The 26,522-nt window shown below is 39.5% G+C and overlaps 2 protein-coding genes and 1 long non-coding RNA gene across 3 annotated transcripts in view; 2 read left to right on the forward strand and 1 right to left on the reverse strand.

Moving 5' to 3' along the window:
- Positions 1-21,648, forward strand: part of LOC307029122 — a 37,287-nt gene extending 15,639 nt beyond the window's left edge. Inside the window, exons 2-3 of the long non-coding RNA XR_013805225.1 lie at positions 12,607-12,684; positions 21,514-21,648. This is a non-coding gene — a long non-coding RNA (uncharacterized lncRNA). The remainder of the gene's footprint in view (positions 1-12,606; positions 12,685-21,513) is intronic.
- On the forward strand, positions 8,153-10,383 carry dlx2a (distal-less homeobox 2a). The gene is made up of 3 exons (XM_079664754.1): positions 8,153-8,637; positions 9,047-9,231; positions 9,390-10,383. Exons 1-3 carry the CDS (start codon positions 8,322-8,324, stop codon positions 9,708-9,710), a joined length of 822 nt encoding a protein of 273 aa, XP_079520880.1. The 5' UTR covers positions 8,153-8,321; the 3' UTR covers positions 9,711-10,383.
- Positions 14,947-18,948, reverse strand: dlx1a (distal-less homeobox 1a). The gene is made up of 5 exons (XM_079664755.1): positions 18,669-18,948; positions 18,025-18,149; positions 16,988-17,576; positions 16,510-16,709; positions 14,947-16,106 (listed from the first exon to the last, which is right to left on the reverse strand). Exons 3-5 carry the CDS (start codon positions 17,292-17,294, stop codon positions 15,855-15,857), a joined length of 759 nt encoding a protein of 252 aa, XP_079520881.1. The 5' UTR covers positions 17,295-17,576; positions 18,025-18,149; positions 18,669-18,948; the 3' UTR covers positions 14,947-15,854.
- Positions 21,649-26,522: the final 4,874 nt, after the last annotated feature.

Consider the following 26,522-nt stretch of genomic DNA (forward strand, 5'->3'; position numbering starts at 1 on the left):
GTGTTTCTGTATGAGGGTGTGTTGGCAGGCAGTGGCTAAGGGGGTGCGTTGGGGTCTTAACCACATTCCTAATTGCAGCAAATGACTCTGGAGATGTAAGATATGTGAATGGCATCTCTGTTGCTTTGGGTTTGGTAGCAGATGCAACAGATCCTAAAACATCGCAATCCTCTCCACTGATGTTTATAGTCTGCTTTAGCTTGTTATCATTAATGAAAAGGAATCATTTTCTTGATAAAGATACATTCCTCTCATTCATACAACCAGGCGTCTCTGTCTCTGTCGGTGATGACTCTTAACTTTGTTGTTCGCATCCCCTTTTGTCTTTTTTTTTTCTGTTGTAAGTGCTGTGTAATGATGATTTTTAGGAATTACTACTTCCTCTATCATAAATCTACATTTTACATCAAAGTACTGTGCAGTATTCTCCAGACCTGATTCTTAATCTTTAATCATTTCAGTTTGAATTGTAGTGTTTTAAATCTGCAGTTTACATACATGATGTGAAGCCTGGAGTACATGTATCCAGTCATGCTTTGAAATCCTTTGCATTCATCCAGTAATTAGTTTGTATTATAATAAAATTGTGTACGATCAACTGAAATCATATCTTTAAAACTAATTAAATATTCATTAGACAATGATTAACACTGATTGCATCATTGTTCTGGATAGTCCACAACGATGAGAAAAACAAATGCAAGCTTTTATATGGAAAGATAAACATCATAGCATGGATGCTCTGGTATAACCTAATCTATTTTATGTTGCATTTTATATTCATTTAAAAAGGGATGGATGCGTTAAAGGGAGAAAAAATTATTTTTGCTTGCAACACTGTTAATCCCTGTTGACACTACGATCTTCTATTGATAACTCTAAAGAAATTGCTTAAATAGCTACTTGAGTCTGGTCTGTGTGTGTCTCCCTGTGAGCAAAAAGGTGTGTAAATGCCTTTACCTGGTTCGTCCCAATCACACAAACGGCACTTTCATGTCCACTTTGGCCCCGGGTGGTGGTGTAACCCGAGCCCCCCGTCCTCTTATTGTCTCGGGTCAGTGGGAGTGGAGAAACCGGAGAGATGTAGCAGGTCGAACAGGTGGACCCCTGCAGGTGAAGGGGTCTTTCTTCAGAGATTAGCTGCACTTTTGTAAGAACAAAATGAACGCTGACTTGAGAGAGGTCTGTGTGGGCCCCTGGTTAAATCACTGGTGAAGATATTACGTTTCATTTGTGGAGAATCAGAGTCAGCAACAGGTTTGATTATTGGCAGAAGTAGGTGTAATAAAAAAAACAATGGCACCCTCATGTTTGATTCAAGGTGTGTGTGTGTGTGTGTGTGTGTGTGGTGTGTGGGGGGGGGGGATTTCTTTGTTAAACTTATTTAAGATGTCTGTTTAATCCTCTCGTGGCAACATAACATTTTTGATCAGATTTAGTTGGATGCCAACAGTTATTTAATGTTGAAAGTTGGATTTTACATTACATTACATGTCACTTGTTAGACGCTTTGGGACTTACATACTCAATACTGTGGACAACCCCCACAGGAGCAATTTGGGGTGAAGTGTCTTGCCCAGGGACACAACGACATTCTGACTGCAGTGGGGTTTTTGACCCCCTGATCCGAACACCAACGCTCTATCCACTGCGCCACACGCCTCCAAGACAAATTTGCAGATTTGCGGCATTCATTCACATTCTATTAGATTAAATAAATTCTGAAAGTCTAAATGTGGTGAGACAGAAGGGCCTGTTTCTCATGTTTCACTGTGATGAAGTCGACATTACAGAGACTGGTGCAGGAAACCAAACCCAGAGTTTTGAGAGAGGCAGGGAGACGTGCCCAAAATGTGCAGTTGTCATTGGCATAAAACCAATACATGCAAACAGATGGATGTCGTTACTGTAAATGGAGGCCGTCTGTTAAACTTAAAATCTGGCCCAGTCTAATTGATAATTTATACAGCACAAAGAGGCATGAAAAATTGATGAGATTTCATGCTGATTTATCAGATTTTACATATCTTTTACTATTTTGACGTTTCACGCCCTGCCTGGTAGAGTTCCTTGAGTGTTAATGGTGAATATCACTGATTTGCCACCTTCATGCTCAAAGTTTGAAACGCTCTGAAACTCAAACCCTGGAGAGACAGAAGGGCCGGCTCCTTCTGTTTCGCAATAACGAAGTCAACGTAGCAGAGACTGGTGGAGGAAACCAAACCCAAAAGTTATTGGAGAGATGAAAATGCCATTTGGCCCAGGGCATTTTTTCTATGGGTCGATGAGCTAATAGGAACCCTATGACCACTTTGCAAAGTTAAAAAATATATAGCTGCTTTAAAAGAATTATGTTTTAATAAACTGAAGTCAAAGATTGACCCTCCTGAGGATAGCACTTATACAGCACATTAGAGGCATGTACTATTGATTATCTGGCTGATTTCTATACATCTTATCGTAGAGTTTTATTTATTTGACTAAAGGACTTATTGACTAGAGATGTCGCGATAAACCTGTATTGAAAATAAAATAATGCTATTAACTTGTCAATACAACAGATAATAATATAGTGTATACCATTCACACAGAGCACAGTAAACACATTTAAACACAACTTTATTATGTTTACATTTTTTATAGATATCACAATACAATTGTTACCAATAATTATTTGGGCCACTATTAACGTTGAGGGAAAATCTGGTAAATGGACAATAGTAAGACTGGAATTGGAGTACGCAAAAGTAAAATAAGTCATCTTAGTTTTGGCCAAAATGTGTCAGAGAGGCGTCCCCCTGCTCTGCGGTGAGGAACAGAGTGACTGCAGAAGTTGTGTCTGCATCAGTGGCTGTGTGAAGCACGGCATTAAATCATACTGTGTGAAAGAGGGAGCAGCTGATCCTGGTCCTGTTGTGACAGTGCCGTGGTCCTTTGTAGGGGGACCATCCGCAGTAAATCTGCTCCACTCCCCTCGCACAAAGGGCTGCCTCCATTTATGGGTGCTGGGTGGGGGTGTGTGCCGCTGAATCAACAATAAAGGGAGCGGGACCTCGCAGACCTCTCTGAATTCTTTCTCAGGCCGGCCGGGCAGATGACACAGGGATTTCTGAGGATTCCTTTGTTATCACGGAAAAAGTGCTAACCCATTTTGGCGTAAGTGCGAAGGAATTCCCTCTAGGGTGTATTATCATGATGACATGACATAGAGGAGGCAGGGAATTTACACGAGAGGGGACGTTCTTTTTTTTGTGAAAATCATCACCACCATCTTTCATGAGGAACTAAGAAGTGGAATTTGACATGAAGCAATAAGCAGTAAAAGTCAATTCAGTACAAGCCCCAGAGACCGTGGATGCTGAGGTTCTCAAGTTGAAATCTTTTAAATAAAAGTATAAAAAACATATAAAGATTAGATTAGGGTTACAGCATCCACAATAGAAACATGTCGCTTTCCATTTCCCAAGTAGAATAAAGACTATAAAGTATGCTTAGCTTAATCATACAGGCAGCACATATTGTCCTGTTGTAGAGCGTCAAACATTAACCTTACATCTACTAAGAGCTCTAAACACAACACTTCCTTTCAATTGTTATCGTCTGCCAGTGCTCGTCATTAAAGCTTTGTTGTTAAAAATAACTTCTCCTCAGAGGAAAAGTCTCCATGACTAATTCTTAGGAAACACATGCTCAATCACGAACACCACACTGAGGGCTTCCAACTTCAACTCCACTCACAGGTTCAACCTTTCAGAAGCAGGGGTCAAGAAACACTTGGTAAACCGTTTCCATGTTTGCAACACGAGCATGAGGTGGAGCACTCATATTAGCTGACTCTGTGTCTTAGGCTAATGCGAAGGAAAACAGTTTGAAAACAATGGGTGAACCCTCCTACTGTTACCTTGGATTGTTTGGAGGCTTTTCACTGAGGTATTTACACTTTTAAGCCAAAGCTGAACAACTTGCAATAATGTGATTTGAGTAAATGGGCGAGTTGCCAGGGCGATGAATGCTCCAATAGACCCAGCAGGAGATCAGTGGAGAGAATCCAACAACAGCCAAATCACTCGCTGAGCTAGAAACCTGCACGCATTAAACACCACAGGGCCATTACTGCCCAGGCTGCTGACCCCGAGTACAGTACATCATGAAAATCACATCACATTTAATATGCCCAGTTTAGTACTATATATGTATTTACAAACCAATACTGTGTTATTTTGTACAGTCTTAAGTACTGAGCAATACCAATTCAACACAACTTTGCAACAAAACCTACATATTTCCGATTTAATGTTTTTTAATTTGGTGTCAACATTTGTTTATTCAATGATATGTTTATTATTGAGGTCCTAGTTTAAGGTGGTGTTGTACTGGACTACATTATATTCAGGAGGGTTACATGAGGGTGCAGTCTAGTACAAAAACAACAGTTACTATATGACCTATTTCATGTCACACTTCTAGGACAGTGTGAACAAATAAATGTAGAATTAAAAGTGACCACTCATTTATGTATTTGAGCTAATTATTCCTTAAGCTTTACTGTATTTGTTCTAATATTATTACATATTGTACTTAAGACATGCTTCAATATGATTACCTTATAATTTAGAAAAACACATGAAAGAAAGGTTGTTTTCATGTGTTTTTGCAATCCATCTTAACATAAAGAATGCACTTATAATAGGTATAGATACAGTTTAAGTGGTTTTCTAGTTAATCAATAATCTAGTTTATCTAAAAAGAAAAATATTTTCTAGATGTAAAGAGTTTTTCTCCCCCTCTGCAAATGGTACTATTGCAAATCATACATAACCCACAGTGTGGTCTGGCTGCTGTTCTCTATTTAAAGTGAGCTCTATCTACTGTTCCTCTTTCTGTAACCTCAACTCATGCGGTGCCATTGAAGGGATCTCAGCTTTTGTTTGCTTTTTGAGCCTCTTCATCACGAAAAGACAAGATGGCTGATGCTCAAGATCAATAACTCCTCAGAATGTCAGGGTGGTTATCTTCTACAGTGACTTCCTGTTTCGATCACTTTGATTTCTCAAGACAAAATGTCAATACCTGCCAGTGTTTTATAAGCGCATGTTTTTCTCCTTAATGGAAACACTGAGGTGTAAACGATGTATAGGCTGTCGTGCAAGGGTGATTGGAAGAGGCAACAGTGTAATGATATGGACTGTACTATACTGTAGCAGAAAGGCCTCCAATAGGAGTATGGAATAATTTCTTCACTTGTTTGCAAACCTTCATTGTGAGCTCTGTTCGGTTCTTATCACAAATAATAGTGGAGAAAATCAAATCCCTTTTTTTTTTATTAAACAAAATAGTTGTACAGGATTAGGCAAGTATTAATAATAATAATAATTTCAATTTATATAGCGCCTTTCACCAAACCCAAGGATGCTTGACGTATTGTCCTTGTAAAACTGACAAATCGACAACATACAAGAAATGAATAACGTTCTCTTTAATAATGTGTGCCAACTTATAGCAGTCAAGAAATAATAAATAATGTAATACTAATTGTAATAAGCATTACGTTAAATTAGGGATTGAGGAGACCAATAGAATCAGCTTTATGTGTTGTTTTGTAGATTTGTACACCATGAATGAATTTAAAATAGACAATATGAACTGAAAGAGAAAGCTGTACACAAGCTATCAGACTGGTGTTCTGAACTAAAGCCAAGTCAGGAGCAGCTCATGTATAAATGGGAATTTGGAATGCATGATAAAAGCCGCTTACATCTGTGTCCTGTCATTTGGCATTATGTTCATGTCATTGACCACAGGGAAGATCCTCCGCACCAGCTGCTCTGCTGCAGAGGATCAAAATGATAATCAACCGACTGCATGACTGTCAAAAGCTTAAGTAGCAACCATTGTAGGGTATTTTTTATTATATGTACAGCACTTTGGCTCGACCAAAAATCGTTTTAAAAATGTGCTAGATAAATAAAACTTTATTTTATTTTATGTCTTTCATGAAGGCTTGAAGACAGTGCAATATTAATAAGAACCATGTTTCCCAGTCAGCACACCATGCTGCTCTGAATGTTTTGGCACATCCTGTGAACTCTGAGATTGTGGAACTATGTTGTGAAATCCTCCCTTACCAGTATCTCAAAATGTGATGACTTGTGCACTCTCCAAGGCAACCCCTCACTTTTTCAATCAACATTGAAGCTGTTTCAATTTTTCTTGCAAAAAATCTCAATATGTTTCACTTGAACATTATGTGGTCTGAATTACATGACGTTTGGGAAAAGGCCGTATTTTCAAGTAGACTGAACTCACCTGTGCAAAGGATATCAACAGTTGTTAAAGTGATATATATGTTTTTAATCCCGGAAAAATTACCTGATCAACCAAACAATAATGAAAATAAGGCTGAAAAAATAAGATAATTGATTTGCATTATTCTCACATTGATAACAGTGAGAATAATACAGTTTCTACGTGACTGACTGGAGAATGTTTGCTCTTCCTGGCTCTGATGCCGGGCAGCTGAATACAAAGACTGTTTCCACTAATGAGCAGTGACATGCAGCCTCTCTGGCCCATAGTAGGACAGGGTCTGCCTTTGAGGGAAACAAAGAGCAGATAGAAGCCTCTCCAGACTGGATCTTATAATTCCTTCACAACAAGAATAAGTAGAATAATAGAAAATGACACTGTGCAAAAAAAATGATCGAAAGGGATACTTATTCTAGGCTTTGACCAATGATATTAAAAAAGGGCCTTTGTAACTATTGTAAAGACAGTTGTATAATGTTTTCTTTGGTTGAAAATTAGTTTTCTTAAGCCTGAGAAAATCATAACAGAGACTTGAATTTCAGGTATGTGGTTATTTAAAACGGAAAGCCACAATTACAAACGGTTTTCAGTTTGAATGTGGGCGTTGCAGGGAAGACACTTTTGAGTTAAATTATGGTACATGTAGAATTTAGTCTTTCTGGAGCTCACACCTTTGACCTAAAAACCTGTCATAAATAGACAGGAACACTTCATAAAGATATAAGGTTTCTGTTTTGGTTGGCATTAGATTAGAAAAGTGTTATTATGTTAAGCCCTGGCTATCCATCACACTGGACTGCTTAGTGATGTTCTGACAGAAAAACATAAAGTTTGTAATCTTAGTTTAGTCAGATAAACACATACATTTGCATTACAGCAAGGAGACGAAATGGTCTATCCCATTATTGGTATTTAAAGGAACTATGCTGCCATCTTGTGGGGTTGAGCACAGGTGCCTCAACAACTCTGTCATCACATAAACTTCTGTACATCAGGAAAGCTAAAAGCATCCAAACCTTTGGACTGCAAGTTGTATAGTCGACCTGTGAACATCCCCACACTTAAGAGAGTGTATTTAAAAACTGGTTCATTTTTCTGTTGTGTAGTCAATGCAGACAACATACAATTCCAACGTAAAAAGGTTAGGTCAGATTTCCAACACCAGGGGGCGCTGTAGCTTTCTCCTGCATTCACAACTTTCAGCATCATTCACATGGATACATTTTCTATCAACACATTTATTTCCCCCTTTTGACCTTCTCCCTGTGTCCCTCACTTTATCTAAGAGGTTCTAAATTATTTTGTAACTGACCATTTTTCAGAATAAAAAAAACAAAAACGTGAAGACCAAAATGTAAACAAGAATAACACATACATGTGGTTACAACTGAACAAAAGAAAAAACAGACATAAATCTAAATAATGTACTAACAAATGTAACCTTTAAATAAAGAAGGTTAACCTCAATGTCAGTACAACTAATTTGCGTCAAAAATTACATGTTGCCTTTTCATGATATGCACTAACTCCATATGTTGAGGTCACGTTTTGTCTTCTAATAAACTCATTTTGCACAGAGGTGAACAATTTAATCCGTGTTTTAGGTCCAGACCTGCTGGGCCTGCATGTTCGGTCACGGTATCTTTCTCTGATTCTTTTGAGAAGCTTAGAAACCTCACTGCAGACAACAGGGACGGACAGAACAAGGACTGGGGGGTGGACGCGGTGGGGAGTAGTCAGTCGTGCAGCCTTTACTCATTGGTTGCCTCAGTGGCGCTCCCTCTCCCTCTCTCATAAATGCGCACCCACCAGCGACCGTAGCAGATAATCACAGGCCACTCCGAGAGGGACACACCTTCCGCTGATTTTGCCCCAGTTTACACAGGGATGCGTTTCGATTCACGAAAAGGTGTCATCAGTTCAAGATTCGAGTCTTGTTTTTCAGCGTGCGAGAGTTTTGCAATTGACTGATTTTTTGCGCATAGGTTAGAAGGCTGCTCCACGACAACAGGAGGATGACCGCAGTTTTTGAGAACTTAAATACAGATATGCATTCCAACCAGATTACCTCAAGCAATTACCACAGCTTGCACAAATCGCAGGAGTCCCCAACTCTGCCAGTGTCCACGGCGACGGACAGCAGCTATTACAACAGCCAGCAGCCGGGCCATTGCGCTGGGTCTCCATTTGGCCAACTGTCTTACCAGTACCACGGCAATGCCCCCAGCGCGGTGCCATATAACGCAAAGCCCTACGACCTTGGATTCAACACATCTTATGGTGCATACAGCTCCTACGGCACCAACTCACCTCCTTCTCCAGTCGATACAGGTAAGCCCTTACGCTTTTTTAAAAAACATTTGTAAAGTTATGTTGTTTGATACAATGTAATAAATGCCATGCTTTTAGTTGAGGCGAAGCTTGCTAGATTGACAAGGAGCAAGCTGAATCATGTAGCTACAACATAATTGACAATACAATTATTGTTTGGTCAGTACGCACAATTATTTGACAAAACACTGATAAGGTTCAATAATAATAGCCTTGTTTGCCACAAATCTTATCAAGCATAATTTTTTTAATCTTTTTACAATTATTATAATAGACTACAACTCTTAAACATATATTATCTGGTGGAAACATATATGTTTAAACCAAACTGATGGCCGTGCAAATTATTAATAGATGTAAGCAACTGGAAACTTGCAATACTGATCATGTGATTGTGTTTTTCCCTCAGAGAAAGAACAGCGAGAGCCAGAAATCCGGATGGTTAATGGAAAACCAAAGAAGGTCAGGAAACCTCGAACCATTTATTCCAGCTTCCAACTGGCTGCACTTCAACGGAGGTTTCAAAAGACGCAGTATTTGGCTCTACCAGAGCGGGCCGAGCTGGCAGCATCGATGGGCCTTACGCAAACACAGGTGGGTGCATCTGAGACATGGATTCATACGCTGTCAAATAACCACTTTATGTGATAAATGAAAATAAATGCATAACTGTGGGGGGGGGGGGAGGGGGGGATTTGAGCCGGGAAATTATGATTAATCAATTTCATGCTTATATCCTGTTTCCTTCTCAGATCAAAATCTGGTTCCAAAACCGCCGTTCCAAGTTCAAGAAGTTGTGGAAAAGTGGAGAAATGCCCCCGGAGCTTGTTGCTTGCTGCGAATCCCCCCCCTGCAATTCTCCGCCAACTTCTGCCTGGGACTTTCCACAGACTCAAAGAATGAACCTTGTCAGTTCCAGTTTACCTCAGAGCAGCAGCCCTCCCAACACGACTGCGCCTTCATCGTTTTTGGCAAACTACTCCTGGTACTCCACGAACTCTGCGACGCATCTGCAGGCTCCTCTGATCCAGCACCACCACAACTCCGCCATAAGCGCTGGGACGATATTCTGAAACAAACAAAAACAACACAATTATCGGGTTCAAATCGGACAATACTGGTGAAAAAAGAAAAAGGCCAATACTTTCATTTTTACAGACCTCGTGTGTGCGCCTTGCGAACTTTACGCAAGCATCTAGGAGAAGTTGATGGAGCCAGAAAGGCTTATGGACCTTGCCAGTTTTCACGCTTGCAAATGGTAGTCGCAGATTTTTACAGTTATTTTTGTATTTATTTATTTTGTTTATGTCGAGGGACTGAATGAACCACTATTACCCAAAGCAATCACAGCACGGGCACATGCCTACTTTAACGCGGACGTCACTTTTTTGCCATTTCTGCAGAAACGACACATCCATCGCAGGACAACCTGTCACACAAATGTAGCACAACTTAACTGTATCGTGCCTTTTTCAATATGATCTCATGTTGTTGTACGATTAAGACAGCATAGCCTTTCTTTTTATTAATTCCTTATGTCACTAGTTTATTTGAAAATATGGGCCAGGGGGGTCTGAATATAAGTTTGTAAATATTTTACCACAGCTCTTTCACTATTTTTTTTTTTAAAGGCTATTGGTACAAATCCATTTACCCCCGTAAGCTACTGATTGTCCTTCCCTCTGATTTACTTGTATCACACTTTATTGTATTTGTGTCTTATTTATTTTAGCAGTGTTCCATATATGCCAGACGTTATTTAAATAAAAATGTTTTCTGTGTACACCTATTTCTCTTTTTCTTGACCTACATTTGGATTTATGGATGACCGGGGAATTGTTTGTTGCCTTTTTGTTATTGCATTTCTAGAGAGCCAACAAATAATTATAAAGGCCTATGGCTATTTTAATGATTATATTTATTTATTGTTTTTGTATTTAAGTCCACTCTATTGTACAGCTATTTAGATAAAATATACATTGTTTTTAGCGTAGCTTCACTTAATAGACTGCATAATTTTCCATTGTAAAATGTGTGCAAGCATAAGTGTAATATTACAAATGTAACATGGTAAACTCATAAAAACAAGCAGCAACAAATATGTTTTTGTGATTTATTTAAACTATAGTTAGGCTACCTGTTTTTTGGTTTAATATGCTGAAACTCGGTCAAATAAATAAATAAATAACAATACCCGTTTTACGCACACCTGTAGCAGACAAAATCAATAGCCCTAGCAAGGTTACCTTGTGTTGTTACTTGGCAACCGTGTTAGCTTTTTAGTGAGCACAGTTGGGGTTTAAGCTGTTAGCCTAGCATACCTTTAAAGCAAGCTAACACTGATTAATAGCTATTTCTTATAACAATAACATGGCATTTGTCATTAAAAGAGCGATCACACACGTGGAAAATCTAAAGACAATTCCTCAACTGTCTCGGGTTATTTTACCCGGTTCCTTCAGAGGATGATTAGCCGGACTCGGGCTCATTCGGGCAGGCAGAGGCAGAGAGAGAGGCCCGGGGCGCAGGCTCTCCGTGTAGGGGGAGGCAACACAACAACACGCCTTGGCATGTGAGAGAGGGGAAGATGAGGGTGGTATGACTGAGTACAAGCTCCTCAGACTCTGTGGAGTCAGGGAGTCGCTTTCCAGGCGTTTTATGAACTCAGCCTAACAGGAGAAAAAGAGAGCAACTATAGTTCCAAGTCAGCCTGGAGCTAAACAGCATCATGGAAACATTTCTCACGTCTCACAAGCGAGCCTCTGATCTCTGAAGAGGAGCACATTGACCTACATTATGTATAGGGCCTGCAGGCTACATGGTAAACAGAGACACACTTCCAAAAAAATAAATGTATTGCTGCTATAGGCTATATGAAATTAGGTAAGGGGTCTTATTATTAATACGAAGTCCCATCACTTAGCCTAGTTCTCATTCATGGCTATCACTGTCTATCCCACACGCTTCTCTTCAAACCACCACAGGCCATAAAGTGGGATCGTTTCCTTGTACATAATTAGGACTGTAGCTTGTCAGCGGTTGCTATATCTCCATGATGGAGCCTCCTCCCTGGAGCTGACATGCAGCAGGTCTGTGCGACAACACATTCCATCTACACACATAGGACCCTAGATAGCCCTTATTGTACATTGAACTCGTATATTGTACAGAAAAAGTGCATGCATCATAACAAGGCTGCATACACGGCACCAAATATCTCCTCTCTCATGTGTGGCTTTACACCAGCTGTGGATCAATCAACACATGTTTATAAACAATAAAATATATCGATTTCGTCCTAAAAAATTATGATTATAATAAATGATTTGTATAGTTTTCTGCTGCTCCATGTGACTTCCTTCATGGGTTTTGAGCGGCTTTGCTTTTTCTTTTGCAATTCTGCAGGCAACTTGTAAATGCCATCCTAATTTATACCCTGATCTGTAATTTCATCCACATTTTCTCTGGCTTGAGCATTCTGGCTTTCAAATCTGAAAGCCTGCAATTACTATATAATTCTTCGCAATTTGAGATGTCCTAATATGGGGTGTTAGTCTATTTTTACCCAAGACAATTCCCCGCTATGGTAAGCATCAACATTTTCGAACTTGCATGTACATAATAAATGGGAATATCAATGCATAGTTTTTAGCCTAACATCTTGACTCAACGATAATTATATCCGTGTGGAGCCCACGCGAAATTAGCCTGAATTGCATGGTAACTGCTGCTTTAAATTTTAAAAAATTACTCATAATTTCCCCCAAAGATTACCAAGATCTCGAGTGCACAATGTCATCAGCGTAATGAGGAGTAAACATTTATGCTAATAATCTACATTTTTTTCCCATCAGCTATAAAAAGGGGAAATAAAGCAGACATTTCCAGTCATATTCCGAACTGTGCTGCTATAGCTAGACCAACACATGGGACACATTTTGTGGGATTTAAGCGCTTCTTGTTCTGCAGGATGCTGCTGCTCATCTGCCTCCATGCTGATTCCTGAAAAATCCAGAGGGAGCCAGCTTCTTTATTTCCAGCTGAAAGGTGTGTAGTATATTTTATTTCTTAAATATTCAAGTAGCACAACGATTGAAAGAATGTCATAAAAAACAGGAAACAGGCTTGATTCGTTCATTTATCTTCTGAAATAATCTATGTTTTATTCCAAGATAAATTTGTGAATATTGCTGATGATTTTACATCAAAGACATGGGTCCTATTTTTTTTCTGTGACTTTGCTATTAAAAAAAGGTCTCCAGTGAATTGAATGTGCTGCTAAAAATCTTGTAGCAAAGAGAGCTGTGCACATGGAGGATATGTAAGGAAGGTGTTCTTTAATCCATTCGCTGCTCTCATTACTCTTACATTGTGCTCTGCTAATTTTGAAGCCTCCTCGCATTGACAACTCCATGATGTACACCTGCAAGCAATTTGCCTGCCTTACACATAGGCTAAGTCTAAGGGAACAGTGACGAAATGGCAGCTCACCTATTTCGCTATTTAATTTTTTTTCCCTATTGCAGCAGCACATTTCTTTCAGAGCACTATCTCCTTTGTCAGAGCAGAAAGATCCTTCATGTGAAAAAAAATGCTCATAATTACCTCAGAGATAGGAAACTGCATTAGAATAAATAAGGGCGAAATTACTGTAATTACGCTGGGTTTGATGGGCTCAGCTCGTATAATCAAGGGGAGAATACAGCGAAATAACGCTGACCCTCTTGGGTGTGCAGCTGCGCCTTTCTGGGACTAGGTAGGCAGATTTATGTTCTACAGCAGCAGCACAATTCATATTCTTTCTTAATGGTATACCGAGATGTGCAGGCTATTCTACAAGTGTAGGCTTATTCACAAAGGACTCTATATGCTCTATTAAAAATAACAATAGAGGCAGGGTTGTTACATAAGTCGTAGACCTTTTAGATAAACTAGGCCAGAGATGATTTCTTTTTAGTCCTTTTGAAGCGGATTGGTTTTACTCGTCCAATAGGCATAAATAATAATAAGAATTAAAATGGTCGTTACGATGTTCGGATTTTCCCATTTAACAATGCATAAATGAAACATGAAAATAATGAAGTGCTGTGTTATAAAAGTAGTATGCTGTGCAGACTGCAGACAGCAAGTTGCATCAAATGTCATTACACTGCTAAACATGTATTTATTCATGGGGATATGCAGCTGGAGGAGGGCGAGAAGGATACAAGTCTTGCATTTGAATTCGTTATATTCTGTGTTTCTTCTCGCAGAAACATTAAGCTTCAGATCAGATACTTTGTTCCATGTTTTTCTCGAATATTGGTGCCTTATTTCATTTGTTTCCATTATTACTTTTGCTATAACCAGTCCAGTGTTAATTATATTTGAATGGACAGATATTTCTCTGGCTGTTTAATTGTTTTAGCATTAAAAAAAAATGCAATTAAAAACATGTTTTATTTTTTTATATATTTAACCAAACTAGCCCAGCATTTTAACTAAACATTTACGATTTTTACTCAATTTTCTTTTAATAGAAAAGGCTTAGTGTGAGTTTGCCTAATAGAGTCCTTGAATACAACGTGAAGGCCAAACAAGAAGGCCTTTGAACTTTTCACTTTCTCTGATCTCCATGTGATCCGCCAGGGCTCATCCAGTCTTTTTGCAGCACCTGCCTCTTGGGCGATTATTCACTTAACACACACAATTGGTCTCTTCCATTCATGGCCTAAAATGGGGATTGTCGGAAGACAAATAGAAAGAAGATTATCTTTAAGAAAAGCTGAAAAGAAACAAGCGATGTTGTTGAATGAATCCAGCTCTCCCGCATCGCGACGGTTAAATCCCGAAATGATGCAGTTTATATCGGCCAGGCTTCAGTGGTTCCTGCATTTCTATTTTGTACCTTTTTTTCCCCCATGTAATATATAAAATGCAACAGTTAATATATTTTCGTTTTGATTCATTGAGATTCAATCTTGTTTTTTTAGATGCAAAGTCGTATTTGTATTTCTTAATTCCCTCCAGAGGTTTGACAACATCTGCAGCAGAAGGGACGCATGTAGCTAAATGCTAACACAACCATGAATCTAAAGCCTTTTGCAGCTCTCACACGGGGTCTGCTACAATAACCAACATGATACTGCTTTGTGTCGGCTCACATTAAACCTGCACCATGTTGAAGCCTTTCTTTTCACATGAAGAGGGAGGAGGAGGAGGAGGAGGAGGAGGGGGGTAGGAATCAGACACCTTTCTTGACATAATTTAAATCATTATTTTACTGCTTTTTAAAACTTTGCACAGTGTGTACATAAACTTCAGAAAAAAAGAAATAAATTAAAGTGATCAATACAAAACTAAATATTTTCTATGTTGACTAAACACATCTCGACGAATACAGAAAGCCTAAAACCCTGTTTCACAGCGTATCCAGTACAGCACGAAAACAAATCTGAAAATAATAAATGTACAAAATACAGGGACAAATGAGCTGCTCACCTTCAAGATATTTTTTTTCTAAAGCAGCAAATTGTCAGGCCTTTTACATTTTTCACATAACATCGGGGCACGGCATAGAAAAGCTTTGCTGTTAGTGCAGCATTAACAACACACTGTTGTCATTTCAAAACACACTTACAAAATGAACACAGACTGACCTCAACAGACCTCAAAACGTGTCTGAATAATTTAACTTAAATAACAAACACATATAAACAACAAAGTAGCGATTTAAGGCTTTGCACAATATGCCCTGTGCTGTATAGCCTACAAGCAAAACGGTAATGGTGTAAAAATGAATTATCATTATTTGGTTAAAGAAGAGCTGCTTTGGCCTAATAGACCTTTAGCTGTTTATAAATTCATTCCCATCATCACTTTGGGTCCAACATCTGGTTGAAACAAACACCTGTTTTCTCGTTAACTCACACAAAAAAGATTTTTTTTTTTTTCAAGGGTAAAAATGGACACAAAAGGGATAAACAGCAGCCAAAAAAAAAAGGATCAATCTGTCCACGATTTCCGGTGACTGTCACATACGTGTTGCCCTCGGGCGCATTGTGTGTCTTTGCAGTCTCTCAGCTCTTCCTCTCATCCGGTATGAGGAGGCCTGTGTGTCAGCAGGCAGCAGCAAACTCCGGGGTTGTTGTTGTTGTTTGTGTAACCAGTGCTAGGCCGCGCTGAAGCCCCTTCCTCATCCTTATCCACGAGACATGGCAGAGTGGTGGGCTGACCGTTCACATGAGCTGTGACTGTTGCATAGACTCTTGGTGTGTGGTTGGATACCATGAGGTGTAGCTGGGAATGTATCCGGTTGTTCCCACCGAAGTCTTCACGGTGGTCGGTGAGCTCCATACCGGCGCCACCGTGGGAGAGCCGGTGGACAGTCCACGGCCGGTGGCCAACAGCGCGCTGGGGTCGATGGTACCCCCGCCCTGCTTCATCAGTTTCTTAAATTTAGAGCGTTTATTTTGAAACCAAATCTTCACCTGGAGGGACGAAAAACTATTATTAGTGAATTATCGTATCAACAGTTTCGAAAGAATTAGTCACGTTTTACGCACGAAGCAGATGTATTTAATTCATCAGAAAATAATAATAATTAATATATTTATTATGTTTACTGTATTAATGTCATTTATATTAACAACACATGAATCACGGTTAATTAATATACATAAAAACACGTTTGATTTGGTGTCAATCATTGAATGACAAATGGTGAAATGGTGTCCAGATTAATTGTATTCATTGTAATTTCAATTAAAAATTAAAAACGCTTCTGTAATTTTAATTTAAAAATAATGAAATATAAAAATGTATGTTGTAAATAAATAAATGGCATTTAAGAGGTGAAAAAACTCTTCTTGTGGGTGTGTTTCCTGGACTTGCCTGTGTCTGAGTGAGACCCATCGTCGCTGCCAGCTCTGCTCTCTCCGGTAACGCCAAATACTGAGTTTGTTGAAATCTTCTGTTCAGAGCTTGAAGCTGTAAACTGGAATAGATAGTCCTTGGTTTTCTGATCTTTTTTCCTTTCCCGTTGAATCGAACCTCTCCGCCCTCCACCACAGTGTTTTTCTCCGTTTCTGGCGCTGAGAAAAAGAAAAGAGCAAGCAGAGGGAAACAAATGAGCTGCAGTTGTGGCCAACAATGCTGCACAGCGACCAATACTCCAGCGCAAGTTTTACAGGCTGTACTTTAGGTATAATTACCCTTAATTGCATACATTGTTTATAGCGTTACGCAATAAATAATTACCAAGCCTAATTCCAACATCTGGCTCGTGTTTTTTCGATGCTGCATACAGATTCAAGCCGTGCCAACACAGAAAGTTCATATTGAAGATCCAAACATGCTGCTGCTCACTTACCTGTCTCCTCTAACCGCGTCTGTGTGAGCGCCGAGCTGTTTTGGTAGGTCTGTACTGTGCTGAGATATGGACTGGTGGAATGGCTGCCGACGGAGTTTACGTATGGATAACCCAAAGATCTGGGGAAGGACGAGGCTGGACTGTAGCTGTCGTGCTGGGTATGACCTGCAGAATGTAAACAGTGCATCGGATAGTGTCCGTGAGACATGGAGGAAGGCGACATTTGTTGACTCGGGGGTCCAAACTCCATGAAAACGGTTTTTCCTGAGGCAGGGCTGAGACTTTCTGGAATTGTAGTCATTGTCATCTCTTCTGGCGGCTCCCCTTGTCTCGCTTTTGTTGTTTTCCTTCTATGGTCTCAGTGAAGGATGGGTCCCAATTTAAGCCGAACTGATTTTTTCTCTTTCCATTCATAAGAAAATGTAGTTTGTGCCTGTGAAAAGTCCTAGGTATGATGCTGTGGACCAAGACAAACTCGCTCAAAGGTTTGAATCTCGGACTCATGAATATTCATCAAAGACTGTCGCTGATTGGTCCACTCTCTCCAAGAGGGAAGCCGATTGGCGACGCTGGGCTGGGTCCGAGGAGCCTGAGAAAGTCAAAGAAAAACCACAAAACCTAAGATTTCATCATGACATGTCAAGATGCACTATTTTATATTATCATCACTAATTATTTATATCAATTTTAATATTATTATCAGGCACCACGTTTAGGTAATAATGCATACGGTGAGACTCCTGATCCATTTCTTTCCCAGCATTAGCTAACATTTCTTTTAAATGTAATAAAATACTGTGATCTATATCGGTGCAAGCAGTACAATCAGGTTTGTCACATTGTATTTTAAATGCCGGTTGTCACAAAAAACGTAATTTATTATAGTTAAATAATAATCCCAGCCTCGTTAAAGCAGCTCTTTCTGTTGGCTAGTTTCATTAAAGCTTGTTTGATTAAAGCTTTATCTCGTATTAGCATAACACTAGTGTTCAATTTTCATAAGTAGGTCTGTAATTAGTCATGTATTTAACACTTACGTGGCTTGAGGTCTCAGTTACACCTGGCAGCTGATGGGACAGTCGAACAGTCCTGATGTCAAATTAGGTGTTTGTGTCAGGTATACAGGAGTAACGATGCTTTAAGACACCTGGAAACATACAGCCTGCAAACAAAAACAAATAAAAATAGGCTCAAACAACAACGTCTGAATTTTACAGCCCAATGTGTTTTTTAATGAATCATTTCACAACAATATTAATTGTTTGCAATTGTTGGTTATATTTTCTTCCCACTGAACTATTCACTGTTTTCTAACACAGTCATTCATGGGCCTATTTTCTTATCACATTTAAATGCTTTCCAAACGACTTTACGCAGCGTCTATCGCAATCAATTAATGGTCACACTTTTGTTGAACACTGGCACCTTTGATTAGCATGAATCTACAGGGGGGTGGGGGTGCGGCCAGCCTCCCACAGCCTAACAAGAATAATTATCCACGGACATTTGATTTAATTGAACTGACGACTGACTTAACATAAGAGACTTCTTTTTTTTTTTCTTCCTTGAGCTGCAGGTTTAGACCTCCACAACTCAAAAGCTCAGACAGGATCAATGCAGCTGTAAGTATAGTTTAACCAAAAAGAAAAAAGATCTTAATCAGCAGCTAAACGCAACTTACTTTGTAAATCAAGTGATGGGAAAGGAGCAGATAAATCCGCGGGTCACAGAGCCTCCGCATTACGCACTTGGTGGAAGAAGAAAGTATCCTGCAGCAAGTCTTCATTTTATCGGGATCCATATGCAGGCTGCTGCTCCTGATCTGGTGTCTGAGAGCAGAAACACAGCCTGGCTGCTCCATCCCCTCCATCTCCACCTGAATAACAAATTAAAGGCAGTTAAATTCCGTCACTGTGATTATCAGTGTAATTGCATAATTAACTCAAAACAGAACTAGCAAGTTGCAAAATGTGTTTTCAAAATGCAGGCGCTGACATCACGGCACGTGCTGCAGTGTGCCAGCCGGCTGCGGATTTAAAGATTTCTGTGCAATATTAGGCTATAACGAAAGCTGGTCCCTTGTCCCCCTAAAATAGGCCAATTTGAAGTGATTTCTCTGGAATTACTTTCGAGAAATGCTTCAAGACTTCCTCTATCAACAACGACAATGATAATGGTAGTACAACCAATAATTATCATCTTCCAGAACAGAGGACAGATTTTTATGGGTACTTGGTGGGTGCGACTGATAACTGTCATTATTTTCCCACGATTATAGTATCTGCAAATTGACACGCGGCTGTGAGCACAACCATTAACAGAATAGAGGCAGAATTTGCAGAAAAATGTAAAATAATACCACGAGTACACTACTAATAATAGCAATAATAATAGCAGGCTGTTTGTTGAAGTAAATGTAATTTAGGGCTGAGAAGAACTTCCAAATAAATGCTGCATTATTCAATTTCTTGAAAAATGCCAAATCAATCATTTACAAAGTGTTTATTTGCTTGCAACCAAAACGGATTATTTATTCAAGGGATTTTCTTTCATCGGTGTCATTAGGATGATTTTGCATGATGATATTCCCACTTTAATTTCTAATGTGGTTCTGCTGGCAGGCCACAGTCCGTCCTGCAGACTGGCAGCAGGACTCTAACTAGCAACACTAAAAATAAAGTCTTCCATGCATGGATGGAGCGCGGAGGCAGGACTCATTAGGAGTGAGTAGCTCTGTGGCTGAGGGTGTTTTAACACCTGCTGCTCTTCACCTGAGGGTTAGTGCAGAGGTGGAGAGAGAGGGGGAGGTGGGGGGGAGGGGGGGTGTAAACGGGCCAAGATGTCACAGACTTCATTTCAGGCCGCTGATCGAAAGCCCTCCTCAAACTGCCATGCCAACCCATATTTTCACAGCCACCAAATATTACCCCGACAGCGGTGCACTGGTAAACTGAGAGTCCATGCTGTGTGAAGGCAGCACCCTGCACACTCTGCATCGGAACACTGATTAATTATTGCCTTTGAAAGTGCATTATTTCCCTTTTTTATGGAGACAATAATCAGGTTCATTTTTTGTATTTGAATGATTTACCTGATTCGTTTTAGGTTTTTAATGGGGATTTTCGTTTGTCTGCAAATATAGAGAAAATCCAATTTAAAATTTCAATAGTTTTCCTCAATTTATATATGGATTATAATCCTTCTCATGTGCGTTTACCTGTGCGTATGTGATGACATAGTGCATGTGTTTTTCTGTGCTTGTATGTTTTCTTTAATGTGACCATCCTGCCAGAGACTGCAGATGAAAATGATCCTCTAAATCTGGCACATTTACACGATGGGATTAATGTTAATTGTTTTGCATTGTCCCTTCTTAAACAAATAAACACAATCTCTTAGAGGCATGCACTCAACATCATGATGCAAAAATATCCATGTCAAAAATACTTATTCAGAACAAAAAGTAAATTGTTCCCATGTGTTTATTTTTTTACATAACACAGTATCTCCTCATATCTGAAACTGCCCATTATGGACATGGATCATAGATGTCCACATGACCTCAGCTACAAATGCAAATGTATTTCTGTGAGTGACTTCCAGCAGAAAGGTCCCACTATATGGAGGTTTTATTTCACGTGTTTAAGGCAGTGGATCAAACAAGTGAAATTGCCTTTTGTTCTGCTTCCTCTCTCTCTCTGCTCAGCGCCATCCTGTAATTTGCAGCATCGTCAATGAACGCACACTAGATGCACTACAATTAACTCGATTCAGTGTCTATTTTCATGTTCAATGTGGCATCAAAATGTGAATTGATTCTGTTTACTGGAAAAACACCTAAACAAAAAATTAATCATAATATCTGATAAACAAGAGGGTGATATCGGTTAGCTGATTTAGTTATCATAAGAGCCAGGAGGGACACATGAGGAAATGAGATTATGTGACAATTTTATTTTGTATTCAGAAAATACAGAGGAATACATTTCATTTTAAACATTTAAAACTTAATGTACTGTCTCACTATAATTAAATGTGTTAGTGGCTACGTTAACTTGTGTGAGAATCAGATTCTAACACTTCCTTTTATGACATTCAAGTAAGTTCACACTTTGGTTTCTGAAATTAAATGAAGTGATGGATGGGGTTTTGTATTCAGGGCCAAATAAATAATGTGTTCATAATTAAAGATCTGATATGTAATTTGCCTTTTCAATTAAAACATTTGTGTTTTTCATTTGATACTAATAAAGTATTACAATCAACAATTATCATTAACTTTAAATTAATTTAATACAATAAATCAGTTAGTTTGAGTTATACTCCCGTTTCAAATGTTGCTATCGTGGGGGAAAATATTGTATATTTTTGGACCATATTATGCCTTTACACACTAAAACGTAGACGTATTTCCTGTATTGACAGTAGAATAAAATGTTTCCTACAGCAAATAAAAAATAGAATAAAGTTGTAATTTTTTTAGAATAGTTAGAAGAAAAATAAGGATTTCTTTGTGTCTTTTAAAGGCCCTGATGACTGTGAGGAGTCTGCTTCACACCGGGTCAGGACGTACTGATCGACCGCTGCTCTCCAAACTGGACCTGTTGTTCAGCGGGCGGCTGACGGCATCACTCTTGCTCCTGCTGATAATAGAAATAAAGAGCAAATACATGTGCCATTAACTTAGAAACAAATATTTGCTGCCCTTTCTTTCCTCATGTCATACATTTGTTCCTCCTCACTTACAGACGTCAGTAATAAATGGCTTATTTTTAAACTTCAATGACTCTTTTATTCCCAGCAAATGAAAACTCTCAGAAATGAAACTTGAAAAGCAGCCTCTATAATCAACATGTGTGCAATAGGACTAAAGAAGTCATATTTGAACTCGTTTTTTTTTTCCTCTTTCAGGGTTCAGAACAGCTCTGTACTCAGAAAGCTGGAGATCACAGTGTGGAAAAGCCCCCAGCGAACTGGCAGAAACGCTGTCCCCCATTACAGCAGCAGCAGGGGTCAGGCCATGGCAGCAAGCATCCAACCTGCCCCAAATTGGCTGCAAAATGACCAATTACCTGAGTGAAGGCTGTGGAGAAAGAACTTCGACAAATATGGCTTTTACTTAATTCAGCTAAACTGTAAAAGAAACTAGTGTCACATTGACATCTCATACTTGTTACATGTTACAGTATCCCTTGTTAAGGGAAGATCTTGGCATCAAAATCCTAAACTAATAAGAAAATCAATTTTAAGGATGATCAAAATGTAGTTGATGTGAGTGAATTGCATCGGAGTAGAATCCATACAGCTATAAGGTTGGGTATTATTTCACCAACATCAAAACAATGATTGATTAAACATCTTTACATAGGTCTTATTGAATTAATTTCCCTGCAAATGGAAAACATGCAAATTCGCCAATTAAGTCATTTGCCCATGGAGAGCCGTGCTGCTTGACGTTCAGCTGCCACTGCGCCTTTAGTCTGAAACCCCTTTTTAGATTTGTTAAGAGTTAAGTCTCCAACAAAGACAGGAAGGAGGTCAGCACTCAGCCAACACCTGAATGCGCCTCTCTTTTTTGTGCTCCCCTTGATCCCCACGGTCTGTGCCTGTCATTAGTCTTAATGATGGAAAATTGTCATGTTGATACAAGTCTTGCTCTCCCCCTCTCTTCTTTGTATAAGTAGAAGGTGGAAGCTTTATTCGTAACAAAACCGTGGACACTGCATTTGTGCCGGGGGAGAAAAAAAGGCTGTAGATGCTCTTTCCATAGCTGGGATAATTATTCCTACTGTGACCTTAATGATTCGCTCTGTTCATCCTGCATCTCATCCACGCGCCAGGCCCTCAGCGGAGCCCTGTGTCAGGGAATATGAAAAACCCATATAATGAAACCATTTTGGCTGATGGAAAAAAAGGGCTACTGAAGCTGCACTTGCTACAAAGACGGCTCAATTATATGAGTAATTGTGATAATTTCCCCTCCATTCACTGCTTTCTCTGAAAGGTAAAAAACACAGAAGCTGAAAGGGAAATTACTTGGACAATATATAATCTGTGAAATGGTCACAACAGAAAAAAAAAAGATGACTGTAAGAAAGTGTAGGACTATAAATAGGTATGTTAATGCAGGGCAGATAAACACACCCTCAGCAGCTCGCAGCACTACCCTGAGAGCCCATGTGAATAGAAAAGAACATGCAACAAATGACCATTGAAAAAGCATGATAAAAGTAGATATGCAGCTGCCAGAAAATTAAACCTCCTTCTCCTTCCAATTGCCAAATTTCAGCTCCTGAAAATGCACCCCCATAGTTGGCTATCATTTGTTGTTCTCTGACAGGAAAAGGATAATTACCTCTCTCAGAGGCAGAAGACTGACATGCCCTTTAGGCTTTGCCATGAATGCAGAAGCTTGATAGAAAGCTTGAGGAATAATTTTCTTCTTCGCCTTCCCTTTATGTTCAAGAGCATGTTTTGTTCAGGAGAACTTGGAGATGGCAGTATTGTAGAGTGCATTAAACCATGGGTGTTCATACTGTAAATATGACATCCCTGTGTCTATCAGCTTCTCCGTTCGGGGGGAAAACTCTGAAATGCATTAAAATTTCAATTTCATCTCGACGGGAGACAGGCGAGAAAGTGAGATATGCATTACTTTTTTCTTTCACAGTGGGTATTGGATTAAACATTTCCTCTCCTTCGATGGAAAATAACCTTTCTGTCAGATAGAAGTGAGGCTGTAAATTCAAGTTTGTTGAGAAAGAAATCATTGTTTTGTAGGAAGTGTGCAAAATATACATCTGCATGAATGCAAATACTAAATTAGCTCATCACCACGTCTTGCAACAGCTTTACGTTCAGCACTAGATATAATAGTTAGATGCATAGAACTAATTGTTTTCCTCTTACATGTTCTCTCATTATGCCCACCACCTCTTCCCCCTAAAGTGCATCTCCCCCCCTCAGAGAAACCTCCTACATGTACGGCCACTGACCCCTCAGGCCCTGCAATCTGGAATAAATCTTTCCAGACAAGCCGAGCGACATTACAGCCTTGCAGCTCAAATACTTGTATCACACTCAAATGATGAGTCTCTGTCACACACCATGTCATCTGTCTCAGCCCAACCCTCCAATAACTTCCGTCCCATTGAGCAGCCTCGTGTGTTACGGAGGCCAAGACAGCCAGAGACCCCCCGGTCCTACCTGATTGTGGCTCCTGTAACACGGGGAAGCAGCTTGGGCCCAACACCAGCCTATACTCAGCATTGCTTTTGTGTAGCACACAAACACACACACACATGTACCCACAAACCCACCAATCTCAATTCACTGCACCCCACTGTGCACTTCCTGACAGCCTCCAGAAATGTTTTCAAGTTGTCATGTCTCTACTCTACAGTAATAGTCCCGGCGCGGAGAATTCAACAAAACAATAATCACATGATCAGAAATCTAGGTTATGTAAAGACTGCCAGAATAAAACTGTTTGGGTTTCTTCTTACTTCCACTTTGAAATCTGCCGTCATGTTTTTACTATTTGGTCACTTGGACACAAATTGGCTCCTTAAATTGTATTATTTGAGTTGCAGCAGCTGTTGTGATATTTGAACACACGTTTATTATTATTAACAGGTTTGTTTAGGTGACAGTGGTAAGGGACTGTGTGGAAATGATTAGGGGGAGAGGGTAATGTGTTTTGTCTTTTTGTTATAGTCAGAGAAATGTAACTTTTTTTTAAAGAAAGTAAAGAGGGTTTTAAGAGTTTTCTCAACACAGCTTAATATTTCGTTTATTTTCTCATGAATATCAGGCAACAATATCATCTGATATCACCTTGAACAACAGTGATAACAATGGCACATTCAAAAGCTTTCAGTTGATGTAATGTTGGGATAAAGAACAACAAATGTCAAAAGCACTATAAGAACAGTTTAACGTACATCATTTTAAGCTTCCCTCACCACTCAATCGTTTTTGTTGAGTTCTTTTATTTGTGAAGCATGCGTTTGTTATTATAATGCAAAAACACGGCATTAAAATAAAAAGTTGTTGTGGTCCTGTGAAACCCTAACTATATAAAGTCACATGACCTAATCTTCACATGTAATTGGTCTATATATAGCGAGTTTTATGTTATACAAATTCAAAGGCCATCAGAGGAAAGTATTCTATTTTATATAAATTAAATTAACAACTACTATGTGATAAGAACATTTTGCAAGCTCTGGCCTGCTGAAACCTTAAAAAACTTTTCCGTTAAGACTGAACAACCAACTGTAGAAATATGTAGTGCCTGGCCCCATTTCCAAAGAAATAGGAGGCAGCATTTAAACTACTACTATAACTACTAACTCAAGGTGAAGGATAATAATATGTATATAACTGCTGGAACTCTGAGAGCCAGTTAAAATAATACTGCTATTTTAAAATGTTAGTTTTATAATGTTATAGTTTGCGTGCTTGGGCTGGAGTCTGTATAATTTGAAGGTAAAATTTTCCTATATGTTTTGATAGTTTGTTTATTGAAATAAAATGTTGGTCTTAGTACATTTCTTTTAACTACACTTACACAAGATGCAAAAAAAAAAGTCAAGGTAGTGTTCAATCACTGATAATGGAGATCAACGTATATTTGCTTTTATTTGATTTTGATCAAGACATTAAACCTCCAATTCAGAGACACACTTGTTGTTCTTATATGGCAAAATGGACCTTGGGGTGATACAAAAAATTATCAAAGGGTCCTTCATTTTTTTCCATTACATTTTCAGTGCAAATCCTCGGCAAAAAGAAAAAACAATCCTAGAATTTACACACAGTCCCTTACCTCACAGATATCACCGACAGTGACAGCAGGAAAACTCCTGATCTTACGAACGTGCTTCACATATATATGCATAAATGTAGGGTGACTACTGATGCACACACACTGACCCTCAGGCTGAGGTGGTCTGATTTGGTTCTTCATCGCCAGCGGTCTGATATAAACCAGTCTGACCCGTACCTCACTGATATAACTAGCCAGGAACGGAGCGCCTCGTCTTCCAATTACACCGCTGCACCGCTGCCTGAAGCTCAGCCATCTATGGAGAGAGCCAAGACAAGGCTGTCAGAGATTTTAATAAATGTAGGGAACACTGCATGGGAAAAGTGTTGCTGTCTCAATAGAGTGACACAGACAGGCCAAGGCTGTCAATGGAGCCCCTAATGACAGAGTAAGATAATGACAGACCCCAGTTAGAATCAGCAGGAAGAGGAAGATCAATCTGCAGCCAGAGAGGGGGGGATGTGAGGAGGGGGACACAACTGTGGGCTCTTTCTTTTCTATTTTCTCACTTTTAGCTCATCTCATACATATATCTTTCTGCTGCAGCTGGCTGGCGTGGTGGCTCTGCATTAAGCGCTCAGTGGATCAATAGCCATTACTACTCCCTCACAGCCTGACACATCGCAGGGCCGCGGTGACATTTCACTCAGGGCCGCATTGATCCCCAGTGCACAATATTCCGGCCCCCAGTTAGTGGCCGAGCCT

The sequence above is a fragment of the Notothenia rossii genome (assembly GCF_949606895.1).
Source record: "Notothenia rossii genome assembly, chromosome: 2".
NCBI classification, from domain to species: Eukaryota; Metazoa; Chordata; class Actinopteri; order Perciformes; family Nototheniidae; genus Notothenia; species Notothenia rossii.